Raw genomic sequence first — 20,292 nt, forward strand, 5'->3', positions numbered from 1 at the left:
CACAGTTCTATTCTTTTAATACTTCCTGTCTTAACAGAGCCAGTACATGTACAGGCCTTTGAGCAAAACAACGGACGTGCTTCGGTGTTTTACATTCTTTAACGTGTGAATGCACGACAGTTTCCCTCCTTCAATATGATTTATATAAATTATTCTCTAATATCACCTTGTTTTACTTAATTTCAAAATGAATAAAACTCGACACATTAATGTTGTGGCGCTTATTTTATTACGGGAGCACGGTGCCCTCTGGCGGTGAGATTTGGAATAACGAGAGGACATTCACTATCCAGTAGAGGGCGCTGTCAGACTGTTTCACGACTTACTTACTTACTTACTTACTTACTTAGCTATTTACACACTCCAACTATTTATACACATAACCAAACGTTTTCTTTTTCTATACTACTTCTAGTATAGAAGTAGTATAGAAAAGTATAGTATTCTCCTACTTAGCTTCATTTCCACATCTATCCCACTTGCTCTTGCGAATCAGTCAGCCTCAGTGAAAATGTGCAAAAATCATTATTTACGCTCCGCATCCCGACCGAAAAACAGACAAAATCAGATTACGTTAGCCTGGCAACGCTGGCGTGCATCAAGGCTTCATCTGTGTGTGCGCCTGTGTGTCCCTGAAGATACAGTTATGTGGAAAATTAAGACACCATTTGAAAGCCTGTTTTTGTTTGTTTGTTTTACATTTGTACACACGGATATTTACATGATGTAACAATGCTGAGAGATTTAAGTACTATAACTAAACAGTTAAAGATCTTTTTAAAACCTTCTTCAAATGTTCTTTCTTTGTTTTTGATCAAATATATATTCACCCTCACATTTATTCTACTTTACCGTGGTGGAGGTCATTAGTTAACAAGGTTCCTCTGCATTTTGAGGGAAATGTTCCCTGTTAAAATGTCATTTAGTTCAGTGTGCCAGGGACTGGTGAAGTGAGAGTCAACACCATGATAAACAGAGCTGTCTCAGGCCATCAGGCAGAAGACGGGAGCAGCTTGTGTGTCTGGAAAAGGATTTGAATAGATCTCAGAAGAATTTAAAATCAGCATTTTCACTGGCTGGAAAATAACCGGAGGACATTTAAAACACCTTCCAACATGTTCACGTCTGGCCATCCAGGCCATTTCACCCTGGGAGCAGCCAGTAAGGTGCTTAAAGAAGTCTTCCAAACCCCTAAAACGTCACCGCAGGACCTGCAGCAGGCTCCTGCTGCCGCTGCTGTGAATCCGAAGGGGACTGCACATGGGAGGCGTGCAAGGAGGAACTCTTTGCTTTCTAGGAGAAACATGAAGGCCCCGCCTGACGTTTGCCAGAGAGAACTGAGACAAAGACCAGCACTTCTGCAATGATGTCCTCTGGACAGAAGAGTCTAAAATTGAATTATTTGGACAGAACAGAGGGCATGTTCGGCGTAAACTGAATACAGTCTTCCAGGAACAGAAGCTCATGGCAGCTGTGAAGCAGGAGGTGGAAGGATGGCGGTTCGGAGATGCTTTGCCGCAGCAGGACTTGGCCTGCACCCCCAGTCAGAGGGTTCCGGAGGACCGTGTGAGACCATCTGCAAATAACTGGACAGACTGGTTGAAAATTAAGAAATGGAGCCCTGATCCCATTGAGGTGCTGCGGGCTGGCAGGACGCCTCTCAAACATCTCACGGCCACACGGGTCCTGTGTCGAGGACGGAAGCAAACGCTCATTGTAGCTGCAGTTACATCACTTCCTTATCCAGAGATAACTAAAAAATAAAAGATTAGCAACCTGCCTTCGCCCATTTGCAGCGAGATAGGCTCCAGCACCTTCCGGGGCAGAAGGGAAAGTTTTGTCAGCACAGTTTTGAAGAATAAGAACTGACTTGTTTTACTTTTTACCTTGAGCCTCACTCCCGTGTGTCTAATCCCAACCCGTAGTTCTAGACGAGCCAAGGTCGCTCTTGACTTTAAAACATCTAGCTGGCCCTTAAAGTAATTTCCTCTTGTCAAAATCCTTCTTCCCTTTCATTCTCCAAAGCACTACATATGGTCCACGAGTACCCAGAGAAAACAGGAGGCAGAGACAGGCCAATAATTCAACAAAGGTATAAACTGCGAGCCTACAAAGGGCAGGTGCTGAGCTATTATTGATCTGGACAAGCGGCGTGACGTGAGCAGACTCCCACCGCCCCGCATTATGCTGACTCGCAGTGATCAGGCGCTCATTTGTCTTTAAAGAACAGTTCTCCTGGCGTCTCACGCCAACGTTCTTCTACTTTTTTGCAATTAAACATAATGGTTTTGCAAAGCGCATTAACGTATCTGGAGGCGGAGTGGCCCTTTCAATCCCGGAGCAGACGTTTCCAGTTAGTGCGTGGCGACAGTGGCTGTGACCACTGGGAGTGATGGCAAAACTTCCTCCCTGCTCATGTGTTACCTCAACTTTTCAGCGCATCCTCTTACACAACAAGCACTTCAGGAGTGATGAGAACACTGTTTCCCTCTCTGCATAACCTTGATGCCAGTGACACACCCCTCTCCCCCATAATGCATTTCCAGCATGTTGCTAAGCAGAGGAAACAGAGATACTTGTTTGAAGTGCTCTCTCCGACTAAAAGCTTTATACCCTTTATCTTTATATTTAGAATGTGTGGTGTTGAGGGGGAAAAAAACCCTACAACATTACTGCTGCTGGCTTCAGGTCACACAATCACAGGGCTTCCAATTGTATTTCTGAGCCACTCTTTAAAGCTACAATGTGTGGGAGACGGCACTAGAAAAACAAGTAAACAGGACCTCCTGCCTCCTCCACACACCATTCATAAGATTGTTTGTGTGTGTGTGGACCGGTGAGCTGTGTGTTTGTGTTGCGAGACGCCATAAACTCTGGCAGAGTTGGTTTTTTTCTTTCATTTACACAGTAAAACAGTCAGCGGGACACATTTGTTTTACTCTGTAATTGAACAATTAGGTACTTGAACTCAGGTGGGGGAACAAACTGCGAGGGAAGCTGTTGATGCCTGCACTTTGGTGGAGGGGGGAGGGGAGGAGGTGTCGCCGGGGGCATCACGCAGAGGGTTTTTAGAGGAAGTGAACGCCGCGCTGTGCGTAATCACAGAGATGGAGGGGGCCCCGCGTCCCTGCCCTGCACAAGTGGAGGAGGTGGGAGGCGACACGGAGACGGCTGAGCTTCGCCGAGCCGTGTTTGTGCACTGTTCATGTGGAGAACGCAGCCTTCTGTGGGAAACTGTTGCATTACATCACCATTTAAGTAGATATTAACAACGCTTCTAGAATCCCGATCCACACCGTTCAAATTATGGATCCAAACTGACCAACCACAACTTAAGGAAGTAAAAATATGCAGCAGCTAACGTAAGTGTTTGCATGAATATTCACCCCTTTGAGGGGAAATTTGGGTTCCTGCCGAACGTGGTGCAGCCGTCTGACTGCTTATTACCAGTTTATTACGCGCATACTGACATGGGTCCAGCTCCACGGGGCCTTCAGCCATGTTGCCACAGCAGCTCTGCCACTCTTAAACACCCGTGAAAATGAGGGGAGGTTCTCCCACCACTAGGTCCTCTCAAACCGTCCACACAGAACAGGAATGATCAGCCAATGGCAGGTAGGTGTGGGAGTCTGCATAGGAGAGGCTACTAAGGGAGGCGAGGGTAGTCAGAGGTGGAGACTCTGCACGGTGCTGCTGTTGTCTCATTTCTCCTTTCGTACATATTCCAAGGTCACCTTTAGGGAGGTTTGGCCGTCAAAACAGCGTCTGGGCGCTTTGGGCAATCGAGTACTGTTGTTTTAAGGACAAATCAAGGTGGAGGCAGCATCACACTGCATGTGTGGATGAACTCTGCCAATGTGGTCGGGCAAAACAAAGAGAAGAGTCTGAAGGATAATCTCATTCAGCCTGCCAGAGAAGTACAGGCTGTATTTTCACAGAAATGGATTAAAAGCAACATCGACCTGAGTACTGAGTCAAACCCGGACGGACCTGTGACAGGCAGCCAGAAAAGCAGAAATGATCCGCAGATGAGTTTTAAAAAGGAATAAAACTCCTGTGTGCAGACCTGTAAACCCATTTAAGAGCCCCCACATGGACACATTTGGGTTTCTGAATACAAAAAAACAACAACAAAAAGAAATTTTGTCTGAGATTTAAATGTCCAATTTGCGAGACCACTTATGATGCCTACAACATTTTATTTCATTTTTTTCTCAGGGAAACAATACTTTGTTTGTGTGGGTTTTTATTTAAGGTCTGTGAATAAGCCTCGGGATAATCACCCATCTCTGCTGGCCACATTAAGCTTCAGACAGCCAACGTGACACACTGGAATGCAGTCATATCTTACCTCTAAATGCCGTGTACACCCTCAAGTGTTGGTCTTAGAAAATGCTCTATTAAATAAAAGAATAGGCGATGTCGATCATCAGGGTGGGTAGTTTAAAAAAAAACGTGCCTTAGAATTGTATTTAATCACTATCACGCACGCTTATTTAAAGGAAAAGCTCTGCTTAATCATAGAGGCATATTTGTAGTGCAAGTAAGGGTGCTCATTAAAAACACTGATAGTTGTTATTTTTTAAGCCATTGAAATGAACACCCCCTTCTGACGCCCTTGCTGATCTCACCTGGATACTTGAGCAGTCGTCCAGCTGGACATTTCCATGTCGCGCATCATTTTGGACTTAATGTGACAAAAAAGGGTGGGGCTACGGGGGCATAGAGAAAGGTTCAAGTACGCCCACAGCTCCAAAATGACATCAGCGAGACTAAAAGAGGCGCATGGGGGAGATGGGAGGCACCGCACTTATTAGAATTCGATGTGAGGTCCTGTTCACAACTCGGGATGCCGCCGCGCGTCCTGCTCCCGCTGTTCGGCTGAAGATTCACGGGATCGGATGAGAATCTTTGATTAGACAGAGGACAAGGACAGAGAGCTGGCCCCACAGACTGAGCCAGCTGGGACCAAGGCTGGAGGGAAAGCGTGTAGCGACTCCACACCATAGTCCGTGCGCCGGGATGGAGAGCGCTTGGGCTCTTCTTGCGCTCCTCGCCTGACCGGGAACGCTGGAATCAGCTCCGCGGAGAAACTTCCGCACATTCTGGTGAGTAAAGTTTGAAATTTAACTTTATTCAAACGTTTCTGCGGCGGATACTTTAGTTACGTTGGGGAATCATCAATGCGTGGCGCACGGATAACGCACAAGTGTCCAGCCTGCTCTCTCCAAATCGCGGCGCTGCAGATTTTCCCCATCACATTATAACAATTTAAACATTTTGGAGTCGTGTGAAAAAGGAACAATAAAGTCGGTAGCCCCCTGGTTGTTATGTCTTCCAGCGCTTTAGCCATTAGATAATGTAGTTTCTTTGGTGTTTGGTAAGGTTTTCATAATTGAAAAGCACTGATCCGTGTCTTGACGCACTGTCCAGGACTGTTGTGTGCGCGCAGCCTATGATGGACTTGGACGATCGGCCGTGGAGGACGCAGGGGAGCTAACATCAACAATCAACACAAGGAGAACCGAGAACAAGTAAGGTTATTATATTACACAATCACACATTGTCGTCATATATGTTGCTTTCTCAGTAAACACAATAGTCTTATGACCCCTCCTGGATGAAATTCTTATTTGCTGATATGTTTAAATTATAGAGTCCTGGAAAAGAAATCTAGCATGGCCTCGACTCTGGACAGCAGCTGCTCCTTAGAGCTGAGCAGCTGGAACATCAGCACAAGCGTGGGAGCCTCTGTTCCCTGCAACCAGAGTGTGATAAAACCTGCCCCTTACTCGCCGGAGGCCACCGCAGCCTTCGCCACCGCCATAACCCTGATGGTCGTCTTCACCATCGTGGGGAACATCATGGTCATCATCGCCGTCCTCACCAGTCGGTCCCTCCGCGGTCCACAGAACCTCTTTTTAGTGTCGCTGGCTGCTGCAGACATTCTAGTGGCGACGCTCATCATCCCATTTTCTCTGGCTAACGAACTGCTCGGGTACTGGTACTTCAAGTCGCTGTGGTGTGAAATCTACCTGGCCCTGGATGTCCTCTTCTGCACCTCTTCCATTGTGCACCTGTGTGCCATCTCGCTCGACCGCTACCTGTCCATCTCCAGGGTCACTTATGGGCGTCAGCGCACCCCAAAGCGCATCAAAGCTGCCATTGTGGTGGTGTGGCTCATCTCTGCCATCATCTCCTTCCCTCCTCTGCTCTCCCTGAACAAAAGCGAGGCAGAAGACCAGGAGAACCAGAGGGGACCCCAGTGCCAGCTGAACGACGAGAGGTGGTATATCCTGTACTCCACCATCGGCTCCTTCTTTGCCCCATGCCTCATAATGATCCTCGTCTACATCAAAATCTACCAAATTGCAAAGCAGCGATCTCGCCGTCCGCCGGGCGAGCCCAGGAAAGACGGGGCCAGCTGCGCTACGCCGAATCAGCCCGCCCGTCACGTACAGGCCAATGGAAAGGACGAAGACAGCACACCCCCTTCGTCTAGCAAAACCTCCAACGCCAGACCACCTACCCTCGCCATCACCCCTTCTCCAACTCCTGGAGAAAATCAGACCTCCAACAATCCCTGCTCCAATAATCTCCTCCAACCTCCGTCCTCCTCGCCAGCCGCGACCCCTAACGCAGCCTCCCTCAAGAGCTCAACCCCTACTTCGGTGCCCGCTCCCAACGCTAAAGAGGAGGGGAAAAAAGGCAAGCGTCGGGGGAAGAAAAAAGCCGACAACAACAACGGCGACAGTTCGAGCACAGAAAGCGACATGGAGCACAGCCACGGGGGCGGCAGAGGAAGCTCCAGCATCCCGGGGTCACCTGCTGGAGGCGGGATCCACTCCCCAGGCTCAGTGAAGCGCTTTCGAGACATGATCGCCACGTCGAAGGGAGCTCAGCTGGTGCCGGGACGGAAGTCAAAGCCGGAGAGCAACCCCGGCGCGGCCAGACGCAAAGCGATGGTCAACAGAGAGAAGCGCTTCACCTTTGTTCTGGCCGTGGTGATCGGCGTCTTTGTCGTCTGCTGGTTCCCGTTCTTCTTCTCCTATTCTCTGAAGGCCGTGTGCCCAGACACGTGCGCCATCCCTGACCCACTCTTTACTTTTTTCTTCTGGATCGGGTACTGCAATTCCTCCCTCAACCCAGTCATTTACACCGTCTTTAACAAAGACTTCCGAAAGGCCTTCAAAAAGATCCTGTGTGGAAGCACCAAGGGTACTTTCTTTTAGCCTTCAAATGTGCATGAGCGAATTTTTCAGAACACTCAATTTACAGATTTGGACAACATGTGATATACGGAAATGCAAGATTTAGAAGCGAGAGACTTTGACCCATACGTCCTCACTGCTGACTTTGATATCTGAAAATGGCACATAAATGCATCTGGGATGCAAGAGACTGTACAAATTTGCACTTTTGTCCCGACGTCTGAATGCCAAATCAGAGCTGCAGGTCAAAGAAACGTGTAATCTATAATTCTGAAAGGCACAAAATCATTTCACTCTATAAATCAGAACTCTCTCTACATATATATATGTATATGTATTGACACATATATATGTATAGCACAGGAAGAAAGAAAAGTGGCTTCAGACTGACTCATGTGAGCCTAAGGCCCTTTAATTATCAATACAGACCACGAGGAACACACAAGGTTGGTGATGATTTCTCATGTCTGCAGTCTTAATTTGCCCAGCTGCAGGCCAAACATGTGTTCCTTTATTTTCTTGTTTCTAATCTAAAAGTGTAAGAAGAGGAGGCTTTCTGAATGCCGTGCACAAACAAGGGCATTCATTCAAAAAGAACTCGTGGACTTTTATGTGTGAAGCCCTCACGACAGACTGCTCGCCCTCGGCTCCCTGCGTGGCTCGTGACGCTCAGGTCTTCACCTTTGATGAGAGAGAGAGCACACTTTTGATTTTGACTTAAAGAAACACGCTGGTCAGCCCATTTCCTGTTTTTTTTTTGTTTGTTTCTTACGTACCCCGGACTCTGGGACTGTGCAAAATCCTCAAATGAACTGCCTCAGCATTTTAATGTAAGAATCAAATGAGGAACTGCATCTGCTGCGGACTTAAAGAGAGCTGAACTGTGGTGATTTAATATAGGCTGATCATTTTAAGAACCGGGCGCGCAGTGGTCTTCAACAAGCAGACGTTTGTACTGACTGTAAAGCTGCATGAACAACAACATAGTCATGACATGGTAACTCATGGTTGTTCTAACAGCTGTTTGAGTCAGTTCTTTCTGCTCACAGCTCACTGACTCCTGCAGAGACTCTTTTCATGGACGTTTGCTTTATTGTAGTTTCCTCGCCGAGAGAATCAGTGACTGTCGTTTGTTGCCTCATGTTAAGGAGAAAAAAAGTGTCCATCGATGTGATACAGGCCCATTGAGATAAGGGCTGTCAGCGGCAACACAATTGACTTATTTGACTGCTGACCACTGTGACCCTGCTTTAGGGTGAGTGCTATTGTATTTATTATTTATTTTCTCCTGTTGAACGTGTTGTCATGTCCGGCTGCTACAGGCTACAATTCTACTTGTAGTGCTGATACCAGCGGAGACCTGGGCTCTTGGTGCAGGTCACGCTTGGCTGTTCTCTTCAGTTTCGCAATGTTGAGAAAGTGATATTTCACTGAAAGTCTTTGTTTATCAATGATACCGCGTATATGGCTTTTTAGAGATCACCCTTGAGGGACCAAAGAGCCTTACGGAACATCAAACTGACTCAGTGAAATCTGTCCCCGTGTTTATTCAAGTGCTTTGGTGTTAAAAAAAAAACAACAAAAAAACAACAAACACCCAATATATGCTTTCTTATTTATTTCAATCTCTTTTATATGATCTGTTACCTATTTATTGTTGACGAGCAATGATTTTGTTCACGTCAGGCGAAGTGGGACTGGTCTCATTAGGATACACAGATAATAGATATGTTCAATATGGTTTTTAAGTTATATTGTTATATACAGTGTGTGTGGAAGATGCAGTTCATTTTACAGCAGCCAGAACCCATGGAAGAACTCAAGAGTGAAAACAGCCGTTACACTCCAAGCCAGTTTCAGCTGGATGTTTAGTAGACTTTGTGCAGGACGTTAAGACTCTTGCAATGTTGCGTTGTTGCACACAACGGCTTCACATGCTGAAATTACAGTTTTATTTTGAAAAGAACCCTCTAAAATAAGGCTTAAAGGTGAAAGGTGCAATAATCGACCTCGGGAGCGTCATCTTTTTCCCTGAAACTGCTTGTATGTCGTCTCTTACTGAGTTTGGAACAAAGCTTTGCGATATCCGATCTGACCACCTGTCATCATTTCTATTCACTTTGGAAATAAAGCTAAATGGAGACGCATGACTTATTTCCTGCTCCGCTGCCCTCTTTGTTTTTCTGGGGTAAGAAGCCTATATATCGACACGCGCATGTTTCACCTGCAATTTTCCGATTTGACCGCATGTGTTTACACAGCGAGGTGTGAAAAGTAGGCTGCACCAACAGCAGCGCAATGCTGCGTCCTGCCAACAAAGGCGAGATAAGTCTGTTGGGATTTAAAGCATGTTGGCAAATGCATGCGTGAACGTGCTGTTCTGCACAGAAGTGTCACAATCGGTATTCAATTCATGAAACATGCTAAAGATGCACACGCAAACACACACACACACACGTGCTTGTTGTGACACTTATATTTGAGGTCAGCCGGCCCGTTGTGCATTGTAATTGATTTATGCTGACAGGCAGTTTGGGGATTTCTCAGCAATGAATCAAGTCCATGCATACTTGTACCGACAAGAATACCACAACACTGAAGGGATGCACACACGTGTCCCTGTTCTTTGATTTCCATATTTATCCTGTATATAAGCTGTGATTTGAGATGCACAAGGAAGGGAAAACAGAACTTGTGGGAGCCCAGGGAGCCAGGAGGCCTGTGTACACAGCACTGTACGCTCATACAGACAACCGTCCCCGAGGTCCTTGCTCTTTTGCCTCAGCTGGAATATAAAGTAGGTGGTAGAAAGCTACTCTCCCCAACACAGACCCAACAATTTGATTAGCTGCTTACTTACTCACACAATACTCAAAACTAGAGTTTTTTTTTAATTTTATTTAAAAGAGACACAGATCAATGCACCCTGAAATGTATAAACAATGCGCTCAACCATGGGTGGACTCACCAAAAAACATTCATTTTCCAATTTGAGATGGATGTAACATTTCACCATATGAATATGTATGTGTTTGGAAGGGTTTCCAGCGATGAGCGTTTTCCATTTCCAATCTTCAGCACAACAGTGCCAAATAGATTTCTCCTCTCTGTAATTTGGCTGCCCAAGAGGCAGAATGAAAATGGAGAGACGCCACTCGTGCAGGCTCCGACTCCACAGCCAAACAGGAAGAATTGAATTGCCCCTCCATGTTGTGAAATCCTCGATAAAAAGGAATAATCTGTGGCTGTTTAATTACGTTTATGCACACGTGCTCAGTCTTGAATCTGTTTTGAAATAGTGGATTAGGACGGTACAGGGCGTTACCTGAGTAACAGCTGACAACCTAAAAAGTACAGTCAATGTCTCATTCTATCAGCTACATCATCAAAATCTTGATGGATTTCAACTGGGTTTAATCCTCATTATAGTGATGTGCAGTACCCCACCACCTTATCTGTTGCACATGTATCATGATGCGAATATTTGAAATTCTCTAAAGGTTATCTGGCAACTATGCAGCCTCTTTTAGAGGCCTAATATAACCTGACAAGGATTCATTGGAGCCATTTTTAAAATTTCAGTCAATGCCTATCAGTGGAGGGATGAAACATCGCCGTGCTGAATTGCTTTGGAATATAACTCTGGCCTCCAGCTTAAAGAATGTTGTTTATGTGTAGGAAGAACTCAATACATTATTGTGTACTGCGCCGCGCGAAGCACAGGTATAGACGTCTGACACTGAGATCAACAGAGTTGGTAACACAATAAGGAAAAGAAATCTCAGCAAACAGAAACTATTAAGAGCCATAAAATAAAAGTTTTGCTGATTGGAGAGGAAAAACATCTGCAGGACGGGGACAACGGCACTGAATAAAAAATGTGCTTCATTTCTGCATTCCCTGTGGATGCAATTACTTAAATTGAAATACATCAGGACACATTATTATGCCTTCTGGTGTTGGTAAAATAAATAATCAAGAGGCAAAATTGTCACATTATTATCACAGACGTCATCCAGCTCGGCTGTAATAACTCTATTAGTGCTGTAATTCCTTGAAAAATCGGAACCGAGTCTTCTGATGTGAATTTAAATCACGACGGGATCGTCTGATTGAAAAGTAGCGTCTCAGGCAATGACGTGCTAATAAAATCTGCCCTGGGATCAATGGCGGAGCAACACACGACATGCAAGGACCCTGTACGTTAGCTGTAAATGTCTGAGTCTAATCGCCCTATAGTGAAAGAGGTCGGAAGGATAACCGCTTCTTTATTTCAATCGAGGAAATGTCAGGAGGTGACTTCAACACGCAGACGTGCACGTCCATTCACACACATGCCAACTCACGCTGAGGTCAGCATAAATCAACTCAAAGGGCCACAGCAAACACACAGGAAGACACAGACTCAAAGGTAGAAACGCTACACACACAAGCGTCCCACAGCCTTTGAGTAGCTGCTCTGCGTGTGCGTGTGTGTGTATGTGTGTGTGTGTGTGCGTGTGGACATGAACTTTCTTTGCTTCATTGTAGGGAGACGTTTGAATTAATCTTCTGTAAATAATCACAAGGCTTTTTTTGGAGTCTGTTTGGGCTCCTATATGACGTTCACGCTTCCATTTTTCACACAAAAGAATCCCCAGTGAACTTTAGGTGAACTTGATTCAACAAATGCGGTGATCACGCACACTCTGACAAAGTTTATACCTTAAATAACTTCAGTTCCCTCCTGAACTCCTAATACCACGTATTGAAAGTGCACCAGGATTTAAAACTGGATTGGGTTGGGTCATAAAATGATAAAATACAACGGAAACAGCATCTTGTGCTCATATCCACCCAACAATGAATTTTCAGGTCGCTCAGGGAGTTATATGGGCTCCTCTTAGTCACTAGGGACAATAACTCTGTAGAAATGACTAATTTATTAGTTTATAGAATAAATCATGCTGAGAATGCATTTTATGGGGTCAAAGAGAAGAATATCAAAGTGGTGATTTGCAACCATACACTCTTCACAGTTATATCAGCGCAGACTCGTAAAAACAAGCAGCTTATAAGTCTGCACATTACACACGCTGCGCTTTCATCCCTCTTTATGTCTCCAGATTGACTGGGATTAGCAGGGTTACAGTTAACACTTCTGAGGAAGCGGAGGCAGAGACGCACCGTAATAATGGACGATTATACGGGCTTCCGAATTGTGAAATCTGATGATTTATGGCACTCGGGATCAAAAGGGGGATTTCAAAGCCCCGATTTTACGAGCAAGACGATGAACGGGGAGAATTTGATCTTTTTGTTTTAGCGTTTTGAAGGATGACTCAGTGGTGCTCAGTCAGACAGCCTCCCCCCGTCTTTCATGTCCTCCCAGGGTCTGCATGGATTTTTCTTCTGTTTCCTACTCCAGTTGAAAAACATGCCCATTAGGTTGACTGGAGACTCTAAATGGCCTCTATGCTTGTGTGTCCTGTGTGTCCCGTGTGTCCTGTGACGGACAGTCGGGGGTGTACTCCTGCCTCTCACCTGGCAACCGCTGGGGCAGATAGTTACATTATAACTTAATCCCCGGTTAACGGAAAGTGTACATAGAGGGTTTTGTTACAGCGCGTCCTGGGAACATTGCAAAAATGGCCGGGCCCAAACAGTCTTTGGATAAATAAAAGGGAAGCAGAAAGGTAGCAGACAAAGGTGAGACATGAGAGGAGCGAACCTGTAAAGCCACTCGGGAAAACAGCCATTTAAAACCTTTAACTCATCAGCACGATAAACAGGAAGCTGGTTTAATGCAATCTGATTAACGCCCGACAAACGTTCTCATCGCTGACAGATGATGTATCAAACACAGCATTTAGGTCTGACACTGGAAATGCAGACAATAAGCAAATTAGATTGAGCCAATTTTGCAAATCAGGCATTTGTCAGGCAAACTTAAAAACTGATCTGTGTATGCAACATAGCAGGTTGCATGATAGAGCAGCATACACCATGTTGGAACATTTAACTTCCAGCGCAGGTGATTTGCTATTATGTGAGACAGCTCTTATCTTTTTATTACTTTTAACGAGGGTCTATAGGATCTGATGACATATAGAGAATACAGGGACTTGCACACCCTTCATCAAACCCTTCCTCTTGGAGGGCATCAAAGAAAACCAAAAATACCAGCATGATCTTCGTGGTCTTTCCATTCACAGACGGATTATTTCATCTAGGCATCAACATGACAATCTGAAATGTACCTTTTGTATTACAAAATTACAATATATCACAGCTGATGTAATATGAAAGGGGAATAAGGTTTATTGTCTTCTGTATTATTTTGGATTTACTCAGCAGACCTTTAAGGTTGGGTCAGAGTTTCCAGGGCACAGACACAGTTTTTAGTTCACTTTCTTCTTGTTGGCACTGCTGACTGTCACAAGAGCTGAGGTGAATTACCGTCTCCTTGACTGTGTGGGTACAATGTGCCAGCTGCATATAACCGTGTCTCTGGTGTGGCTGCATTCACACTTCTCAAACTGGAGCTGCCAATAAGTTGATTTCTCAGTGGATGCAGTGCTGAGTATGGAGAAAGCAGCGGCTTCCATTCGTCCTATAATGTGAGCTTCTGTAGCTGCCCCAGGTTCACAATTAAAATACAGGTACGAGAGCTTGAGTTTAGCATCCATAAGTGCACGAGCGCAGGCCCTCATATTACACGTATCCTCGGGTGCATTTTATAATAGTCCAATTGAACTGAATGACTAAAATTGCTTCCATCTTAATATGAGACCACTCATCAAGCACATTGATGATACTGGGTTTCTGTCCTTATGCAAGAATAATTTCACCATCTCACTGTTGTCTTTAAGGGGGGGTTGATATCTCTAAGCTTTCCCCCTCTTCTTTGAAAGGCTGTGGGTGACACGCTCCATGTGACTAACAGGAGGGTAGCATCTGGCCAACACAGAGAAAGAGGCATTTATTTCTTATCACATTCTCAACACTCAATCTTTTGTTCACATTTGGTATCAATTATCTATTTTAGGGTATCAAAGACTTTCACTGTGTTTTCTTTTTGTTTTCTTTAAGTGCTGACGTATCTTTTAGCCCGCTCTGGAAAACCAGGCCAGCAGCAAACAAAATGGACCCGGGTTCTTCTTCAAACATCTTAAACCCATAAGCTCAACTATCCCCACGTGTATATCACTGCACTGAAATAACATTTTACTCATTTATTAATGAATCCTACTCTTCAACGAGAGCTCCGTTATGTAATTTAACTCAATTGCTACATGTTTACATGCATCATTTTAATATACCCACTTAGTTTTTGTGGAGGAGCCTGAAACTGCTCTCATTTAGTGTAATATCACTCAAAATCCTGGTCTAATTAGAAAGATATTTTTAGTTGCAGCTTTAATCGCATCCTCAGCACGAAGACCACCGTAAAACAAGATCTGATCATTTCCGGCAGTGAACATTAGGGGACTTTGTTCAAGCAATCATGTCTGTTGCAGTAACTCGCAACAGACGTGATTGTCTGTAACTCGCTGTCTGGCACCAACTCTCTCCTCCGTCTCCTCCGCTCGAAGGAAAGAACACGGCCTTGATGCACAAACACCGTCTCCCTTTGCTGGTTTACCCAGAGTCCGGTCATTTATTAGCCTCTTCTTTAACTCCTCACGCCGTGCACCTTGAGGTCATCAAATGCATCATTTATTGTTGGCTTTGTGTCATGTGCAGGCAGGACGCAGCCTTGGCCGATAGAGCTGCAGACCTCTGGATTACCGGCCTGAAGAAAGTCATTTTTGATCTCCCATTGATTTTATGCTTTACTGTCTTTCTATCATGTTCTTTATTAACTTTGCACCTGTTCACTTTTATTACTTAAATTGCAACTTTCCCAGCAAGAACACACACACACACACACACATACGCACTTTTCTTTACATATTTTACACAGCAAACTTTTCCCATTACACCTCATGACACCTGAGGGGATCCATGCAGCAAACCAGACTAGATCACATGTCTAAAGCCACAGATTAACATTTACATCCTCCGAGTGCAGGCCCGTGCGCCAAAACCAGCTTCTCCTAACCCGACCCCGGTGGGAAATGAGGAGGTTTAGTTGGTGTGATTGCTGAAAGCAGATATACACCAGAGGTGCGGCGAGAAAGAGGCTGCTATGTGATCAGCAACAAGAGTGGAGCCGCGAGAGCAGAGGGTAATTTGGAATGGAGTTACTGACTGACAGCAGAGAAATTCGCTAGATTGCTTATCAAGTATCTGGCTTTGAGTGATGGAAAGAACAATAATGAAGGATGACACCTGGCTATCTGGCGATCTGTTGGTGTTTACGGCAGGAGGAGCGCTCCCGTGAAAGAGATTTTGTCACAATCCAGCTTGCAAACATGACGAACATGATCACATTCTGAGTCTCCTCAGCTTCATGAAAGAGGCTGTGGAGCAGAAGCGGCAGCACTGAAAACGGCTCCTTCAGTGGCCATTTTATCCCTAAGAATGGCAGTTTTCTACTCTCAGTAATCCTGGGGCTGAGTGCTGAGTTCAACACACAATAGTGGAGAACCTGGAAAAAATTGCCTTGGTCACAAGGACAGGCAGCACCAGTAGGTAATGACAGGTCTTGGTGGGTAGAAATCACTCGTGGAGTTCCCCAAGGCTTGTGATTGGGCTCCATTTTACATGTTTCCGATTACAGGACCATTCAAGTGTCCAATATCTTGGCGTTCCATTTTAGCCACAACAAAGTCCGGCCGAAAATGTTTCATTAACTACTTGAACGGCGTCTCACCAAGCTTTAGTCGACTGGACAGCTGTGATGTTGCTGCAGTCCTTTAAAAAAATTGATCTGACAAGCGCAGCTGCCGGTGTCCTCACAGGAATAGGAAATAAAGGAGCACATACATTCTGATCTTCTGCTGTGATATGAACTGTCCAAGCACAAAGGTCAACTAAGTCAGAGATGGTCTTTGTCTCCAGAAATAGAACTGCACCAGAATAAGCTGCCTTTGGCTTCCACGCCCCAAATAAATAAATGAAAATCTACTATGTCTATTTAAGCACCAATTTCCAATCCTACTGTGTAGTTTTAGGTTTACTTTAAAAAAAATCTCATTTATTATTTTTAACAACGCGATGATGCCTCGGAGCGGCATTTGCTTTATTGTTTTATTTATCTTTTGGACATAAAACCTGGGAAGTGGCTGACGCTGAATGGTGCTGGATAAAGGAATCCGCCCGCGCTGCCTGTCGATGAGCCGCCCAAGCGTAGCACGAGCTCTGCCACGATGAATGTAAATTAATTGAAAAAAAATCATATTTAATTGCCTGACAGAACCGGAGCTGGGTCTTCGAGGTTGGGTACAGGGAAGCTTTTGGCATGTTTCCATTACTACACGTGCATTCTCAGGCTTCTCATGCACCAGTCTCAATTAATGTGTAATTCATGAGCAGGTGCTTCATTTTCTCAGTATTCTGCCTCAATTAAAATAAATAGCAGACACAGATATGAGAGCAAACCGCAGGTCAGCAAAATCACAAGAATTAGCGACCTGTGTAATTTCCTCACGTGGAAGAGTAGTTTTAATCAAGGCATCAACTAAAAAGCTTGTTATTAATTCCAAAAAGGGGTGTCATTTCGTATCCGTGTGTGTGCCTTTGGTGATGATTTTACCAATTCCACACATGGACGGTTTTCCTTTAAAAGCAAGAATAAGATGAGACATGAAATGAGAAAGCGAACCGAGGGGCGAGGGGAAGCTGACCTGGAAAGTTTTGGTGCGCCACAATCGAAAACTAAACAAGAAAAAAAAACAAGAATCGCCCACACAAGCCGAGCTAATAATTACTCTGACCAAAGTTCTGGGCGAAAAGTAATCTCTTTTCATCCAAAAGGCCTCTCGAGTCAATAGCTATCATGAAAAAGTAAAATGGAGTCAATACACGAGGACCTTCCCATCGGTCTTCATTGAATATGAATTCAATCTGCAAAATTAACACTTAATGATCGTTTGTGCTGCGCATAGGCTGAATGGGCCGGTTCCCCCTAATGATGAAGCACAAATATCCATATATATATATATATCACTTTGCCACAGCCACTCATTAAGCCCCGGCTCCTCGTTGTTTGGGTTCCACATCCCCATGTTTCCAGCAGCAAATGCTGATCCTGCTGTTTAGTGTTTGCCCGGCAGTCAAAGTAACTGATTAGGTGGTAAATCGAGTTGAGCCTCTGGAAGCCGAGGGACAGATTTTTTATTTTTCCTTTTCCTCTGCGGGGATCAAAAAGTGCGGCGAAATCAACCCCTTACGCCACCCATCACCTCCCATGAGTCCAAATGGACGCTGCGTCGGTCCAAACCAGCTTACAGCAAATACAGGAAGACGACTGGAAAAATGGCCCAAATAAACAATCGATTAAACACGTCGCGATTTATCGTGCCCATAATGGCGGTTTGATTACTTCCTCTGAGGCTCATGTGCTGTCAGGGGCTTTATGCTGTGTGTGCACGTGTGTGTCGCGAGGCCTCCTGGTCTGTAACTGAAAAGCCTCCCGTGAGGGAACACCTGTGCGTCCTCCAAAGGGCTTGACAGGCACATCAGCTTTCATTTCGCTGAGGAAAAAAAAAAAAAGTGAAATGATTTTGGGGCCTTTTGGGTTCGCGGTGAGCGATTTCGCTGATTAACATACATTCATCCAGGGAGTGGAAACTAATCAGTGGGATTACCTTCCATGAATGGCAAATTCGCCCTTTAGAGATCGCTGCGAATGTTCGGTGCAGAAATATGCTTATGCTCTGCCCCCATAAAGACTGTAGCGAGACAACAATTCAGAGGCACGTCCATGAGAAAGATTAGATTTTCTTTTATTTGCATTCTTCTGGACGCTAATCTCAGCCTGTCTCGGCCTCGCAGCTTCTGCAGTTGCACGTGATACCCGTCAGTAATCTGTTATTCATTAATTAACCGGGTTCCTCTTTTGAAATCTTTGGTTTTATCTCTCACGGTTGGATGGTCTCGTTTGAAGCACCAGGGGAACTCAAACAACAGATTAACTGGTTTCAGATCTTCACACGTGTCTCTCCTCACTAGTGTTCACACTGCATCAGTTTAATATGAAATCGTGAGAGAAGCTGCAGTCTGGACAGCTTTGCTCCTGTGAGGTGTGCGGGATGGATGGATAAGTCACGTGACACGTCAGAGCAAAGCTCGCTGCGTAATTCAGCGACAAAGACGATCAAAACGTCCTTAAAACTTCAACATTGACCTGCGCATGATTGCTAAGTAATAAATACGTTTCAATCTTTCACATCGATCGAAAAGTCAATAGTTGAATACTTTTCTTGTGTGAGTTATTATGAGCAAAACACTATGTTTGTCAGGGTAGCTCGTTGCTATTGTGCTAGCAAAAAACAAAACAAAACTGTGTAAATAGTGTGAAAATATAGGATTATAAAATAACAAGCTGTGTTCTTTAATCTTGCGCTTTTTTTGCGCAGCCACAGACGGGAAAGAGCCTTGAGGAACCCACGTTGACATTGGACACTGACAACGCCGGACACGTATTTACGAGTTTTCGTTGGTATGTAAACATTGTTGTTTTCCATATACATTTGGATAACCACTCTGTTTGTTGACTGTTATTGGGAATCGGTTGGGATCATTCAAATGTATGTGATCGAGGCTAAAACGATGATGCTAGCTAACTTTAGCGTTAGCCTCCATACAGGCTCTTCGTTTCTTGCCACTCTCGTTTCTTTTTCGACTTTTGGGTCAAGTTTTCTATTTCGTTGTGTGGCCTTTACTTAAAAAATTGTGTTACAGTTGCGTACTTTCGCCGATTCCCTTTTTGAGAGAGCGGGGCAGCGCAGATTAGCTTGGTCAGGCTAGCTACAACATGCTAAAGTTGTCAGTGTCTCGAAGGTCATTGTCTTCTGTCACCGAGGTGTAAAGAAGATACATAAAATGTAAACCAAATCATGTATTATTTTACAGAAAAGATGGAATAGTCTGCTGCTAAATATAATTGCAGTGCATCCATTCTTTCTTTACAAACTCACATGAATACTGTATAAACTGAAAAATTCTTGAAGATTTAGCTTTTCTATGAATTACTGAACTAGTATTTGTGATAAACATTATTTTTTTGATACCACCCCACATGTTTTCTATTGGTTTGCATCTGGAGACGCTCTGACCGATCCATAACATCAATTCTTTTGGTCCGAACCTACTTATTGGTGTGTTTGGGACCATCATCATCATCATCATCATCATGGCTTTGGAATCATGCAACATGACACTTGCAGCTATTTTTATGCATTAAATTGACCCCTGACCCCCAGGTACGTACTAAAAAGATACGTTTGACACCAAACTCCACCGTCTTTCTGCTGCACAATGGCTTGAATTCATTGTTTGAGGGTCATAAGGGACAAACTCTGAGGCCCCTTGACCCCAAAAGAACAGATTTGATTGTTCTGTTCCCTAAAATGTTGTTCTGTTTATCTTCGGGTCCGTCAAACTCATTTTTCCAACGGTGGACTTTTGTTTGAGTACTTTGAGAACACTTTAGGAGCAGATCGTTGGCCCCGTCCTTGATATTTGGGCTTTTATTCAATCTATTCAAATGATAGTTTCCCATTTTCTTCCACGTCGTTCTCGTCTTTCTGGCTTCAGATGCCAATTTTGTAGCATTTCCGCTCATTTAGCAATTTCTGCTCCTCTTTTTCACGGACTCGGTGGCTGATATTATTATTTTGAACCACCGAATACCTGGTTTCTTCCTGTATTATAACATTTCATTGCTTTTCTCTCCTCATTTCTTGATTATGGTAATGTTTGCTCATCTGTGAGATTCCAAGCTATTCTGAGGATTTTGAGCTTTAGTTACATTATTAATTATCAGTGGCTAATTAATTAGCATCAATTATTCAGTGGCTGATTAATGAATTAACATATTTCACACGTTTTTTGATGCCCATGATAAAGAAAATAAACCAACAAACAGCATTAATCTTAAAGCCATGGCTGCGGCGTTGTGTTGTTGAGGTGTCATGAATGGTTACCGACCATC

General features: G+C 44.4%; 2 protein-coding genes and 1 long non-coding RNA gene across 5 annotated transcripts in view; 2 read left to right on the forward strand and 1 right to left on the reverse strand.

Annotated features, from left to right (window-relative positions):
* Positions 1–4,705, reverse strand: LOC130525721 (uncharacterized). Its single transcript, XR_008950553.1, has 2 exons — positions 4,632–4,705; positions 1–1,576 (listed from the first exon to the last, which is right to left on the reverse strand). It is a non-coding gene; the product is annotated as an uncharacterized LOC130525721 (long non-coding RNA).
* Positions 4,706–4,806: 101 nt separating this feature from the next.
* On the forward strand, positions 4,807–9,365 carry adra2b (adrenoceptor alpha 2B). 2 transcript variants are annotated; one of them, XM_057032777.1, is made up of 3 exons: positions 4,807–5,108; positions 5,434–5,534; positions 5,657–9,365. In XM_057032777.1, exon 3 carries the CDS (start codon positions 5,679–5,681, stop codon positions 7,230–7,232), a length of 1,554 nt encoding a protein of 517 aa, XP_056888757.1. In that variant the 5' UTR covers positions 4,807–5,108; positions 5,434–5,534; positions 5,657–5,678; the 3' UTR covers positions 7,233–9,365. The 2 variants fall into 2 exon arrangements, with proteins under 2 accessions (XP_056888757.1, XP_056888756.1); XM_057032776.1 differs by having other exon boundaries at positions 4,824–5,108; positions 5,386–5,534.
* An 8,903-nt stretch (positions 9,366–18,268) lies between these two features.
* Positions 18,269–20,292, forward strand: part of gpat2 (glycerol-3-phosphate acyltransferase 2, mitochondrial) — a 32,208-nt gene continuing 30,184 nt past the window's right edge. The window contains exons 1-2 of one of the 2 annotated variants that reach the window (XM_057033724.1): positions 18,269–18,500; positions 18,716–18,798. The gene's annotated coding sequence lies outside the window, so the exon portion shown is untranslated. The remainder of the gene's footprint in view (positions 18,501–18,715; positions 18,799–20,292) is intronic. The other variant, XM_057033723.1, reaches the window with a different exon arrangement.

Source organism: Takifugu flavidus, chromosome 5, assembly GCF_003711565.1.
Source record: "Takifugu flavidus isolate HTHZ2018 chromosome 5, ASM371156v2, whole genome shotgun sequence".
NCBI classification, from domain to species: Eukaryota; Metazoa; Chordata; class Actinopteri; order Tetraodontiformes; family Tetraodontidae; genus Takifugu; species Takifugu flavidus.

Bases quoted from the DNA above. Each gene is read 5' to 3' on its own strand.
- adra2b (XM_057032777.1), top strand. From the start codon at position 5,679: ATGGCCTCGACTCTGGACAGCAGCTGCTCCTTAGAGCTGAGCAGCTGG.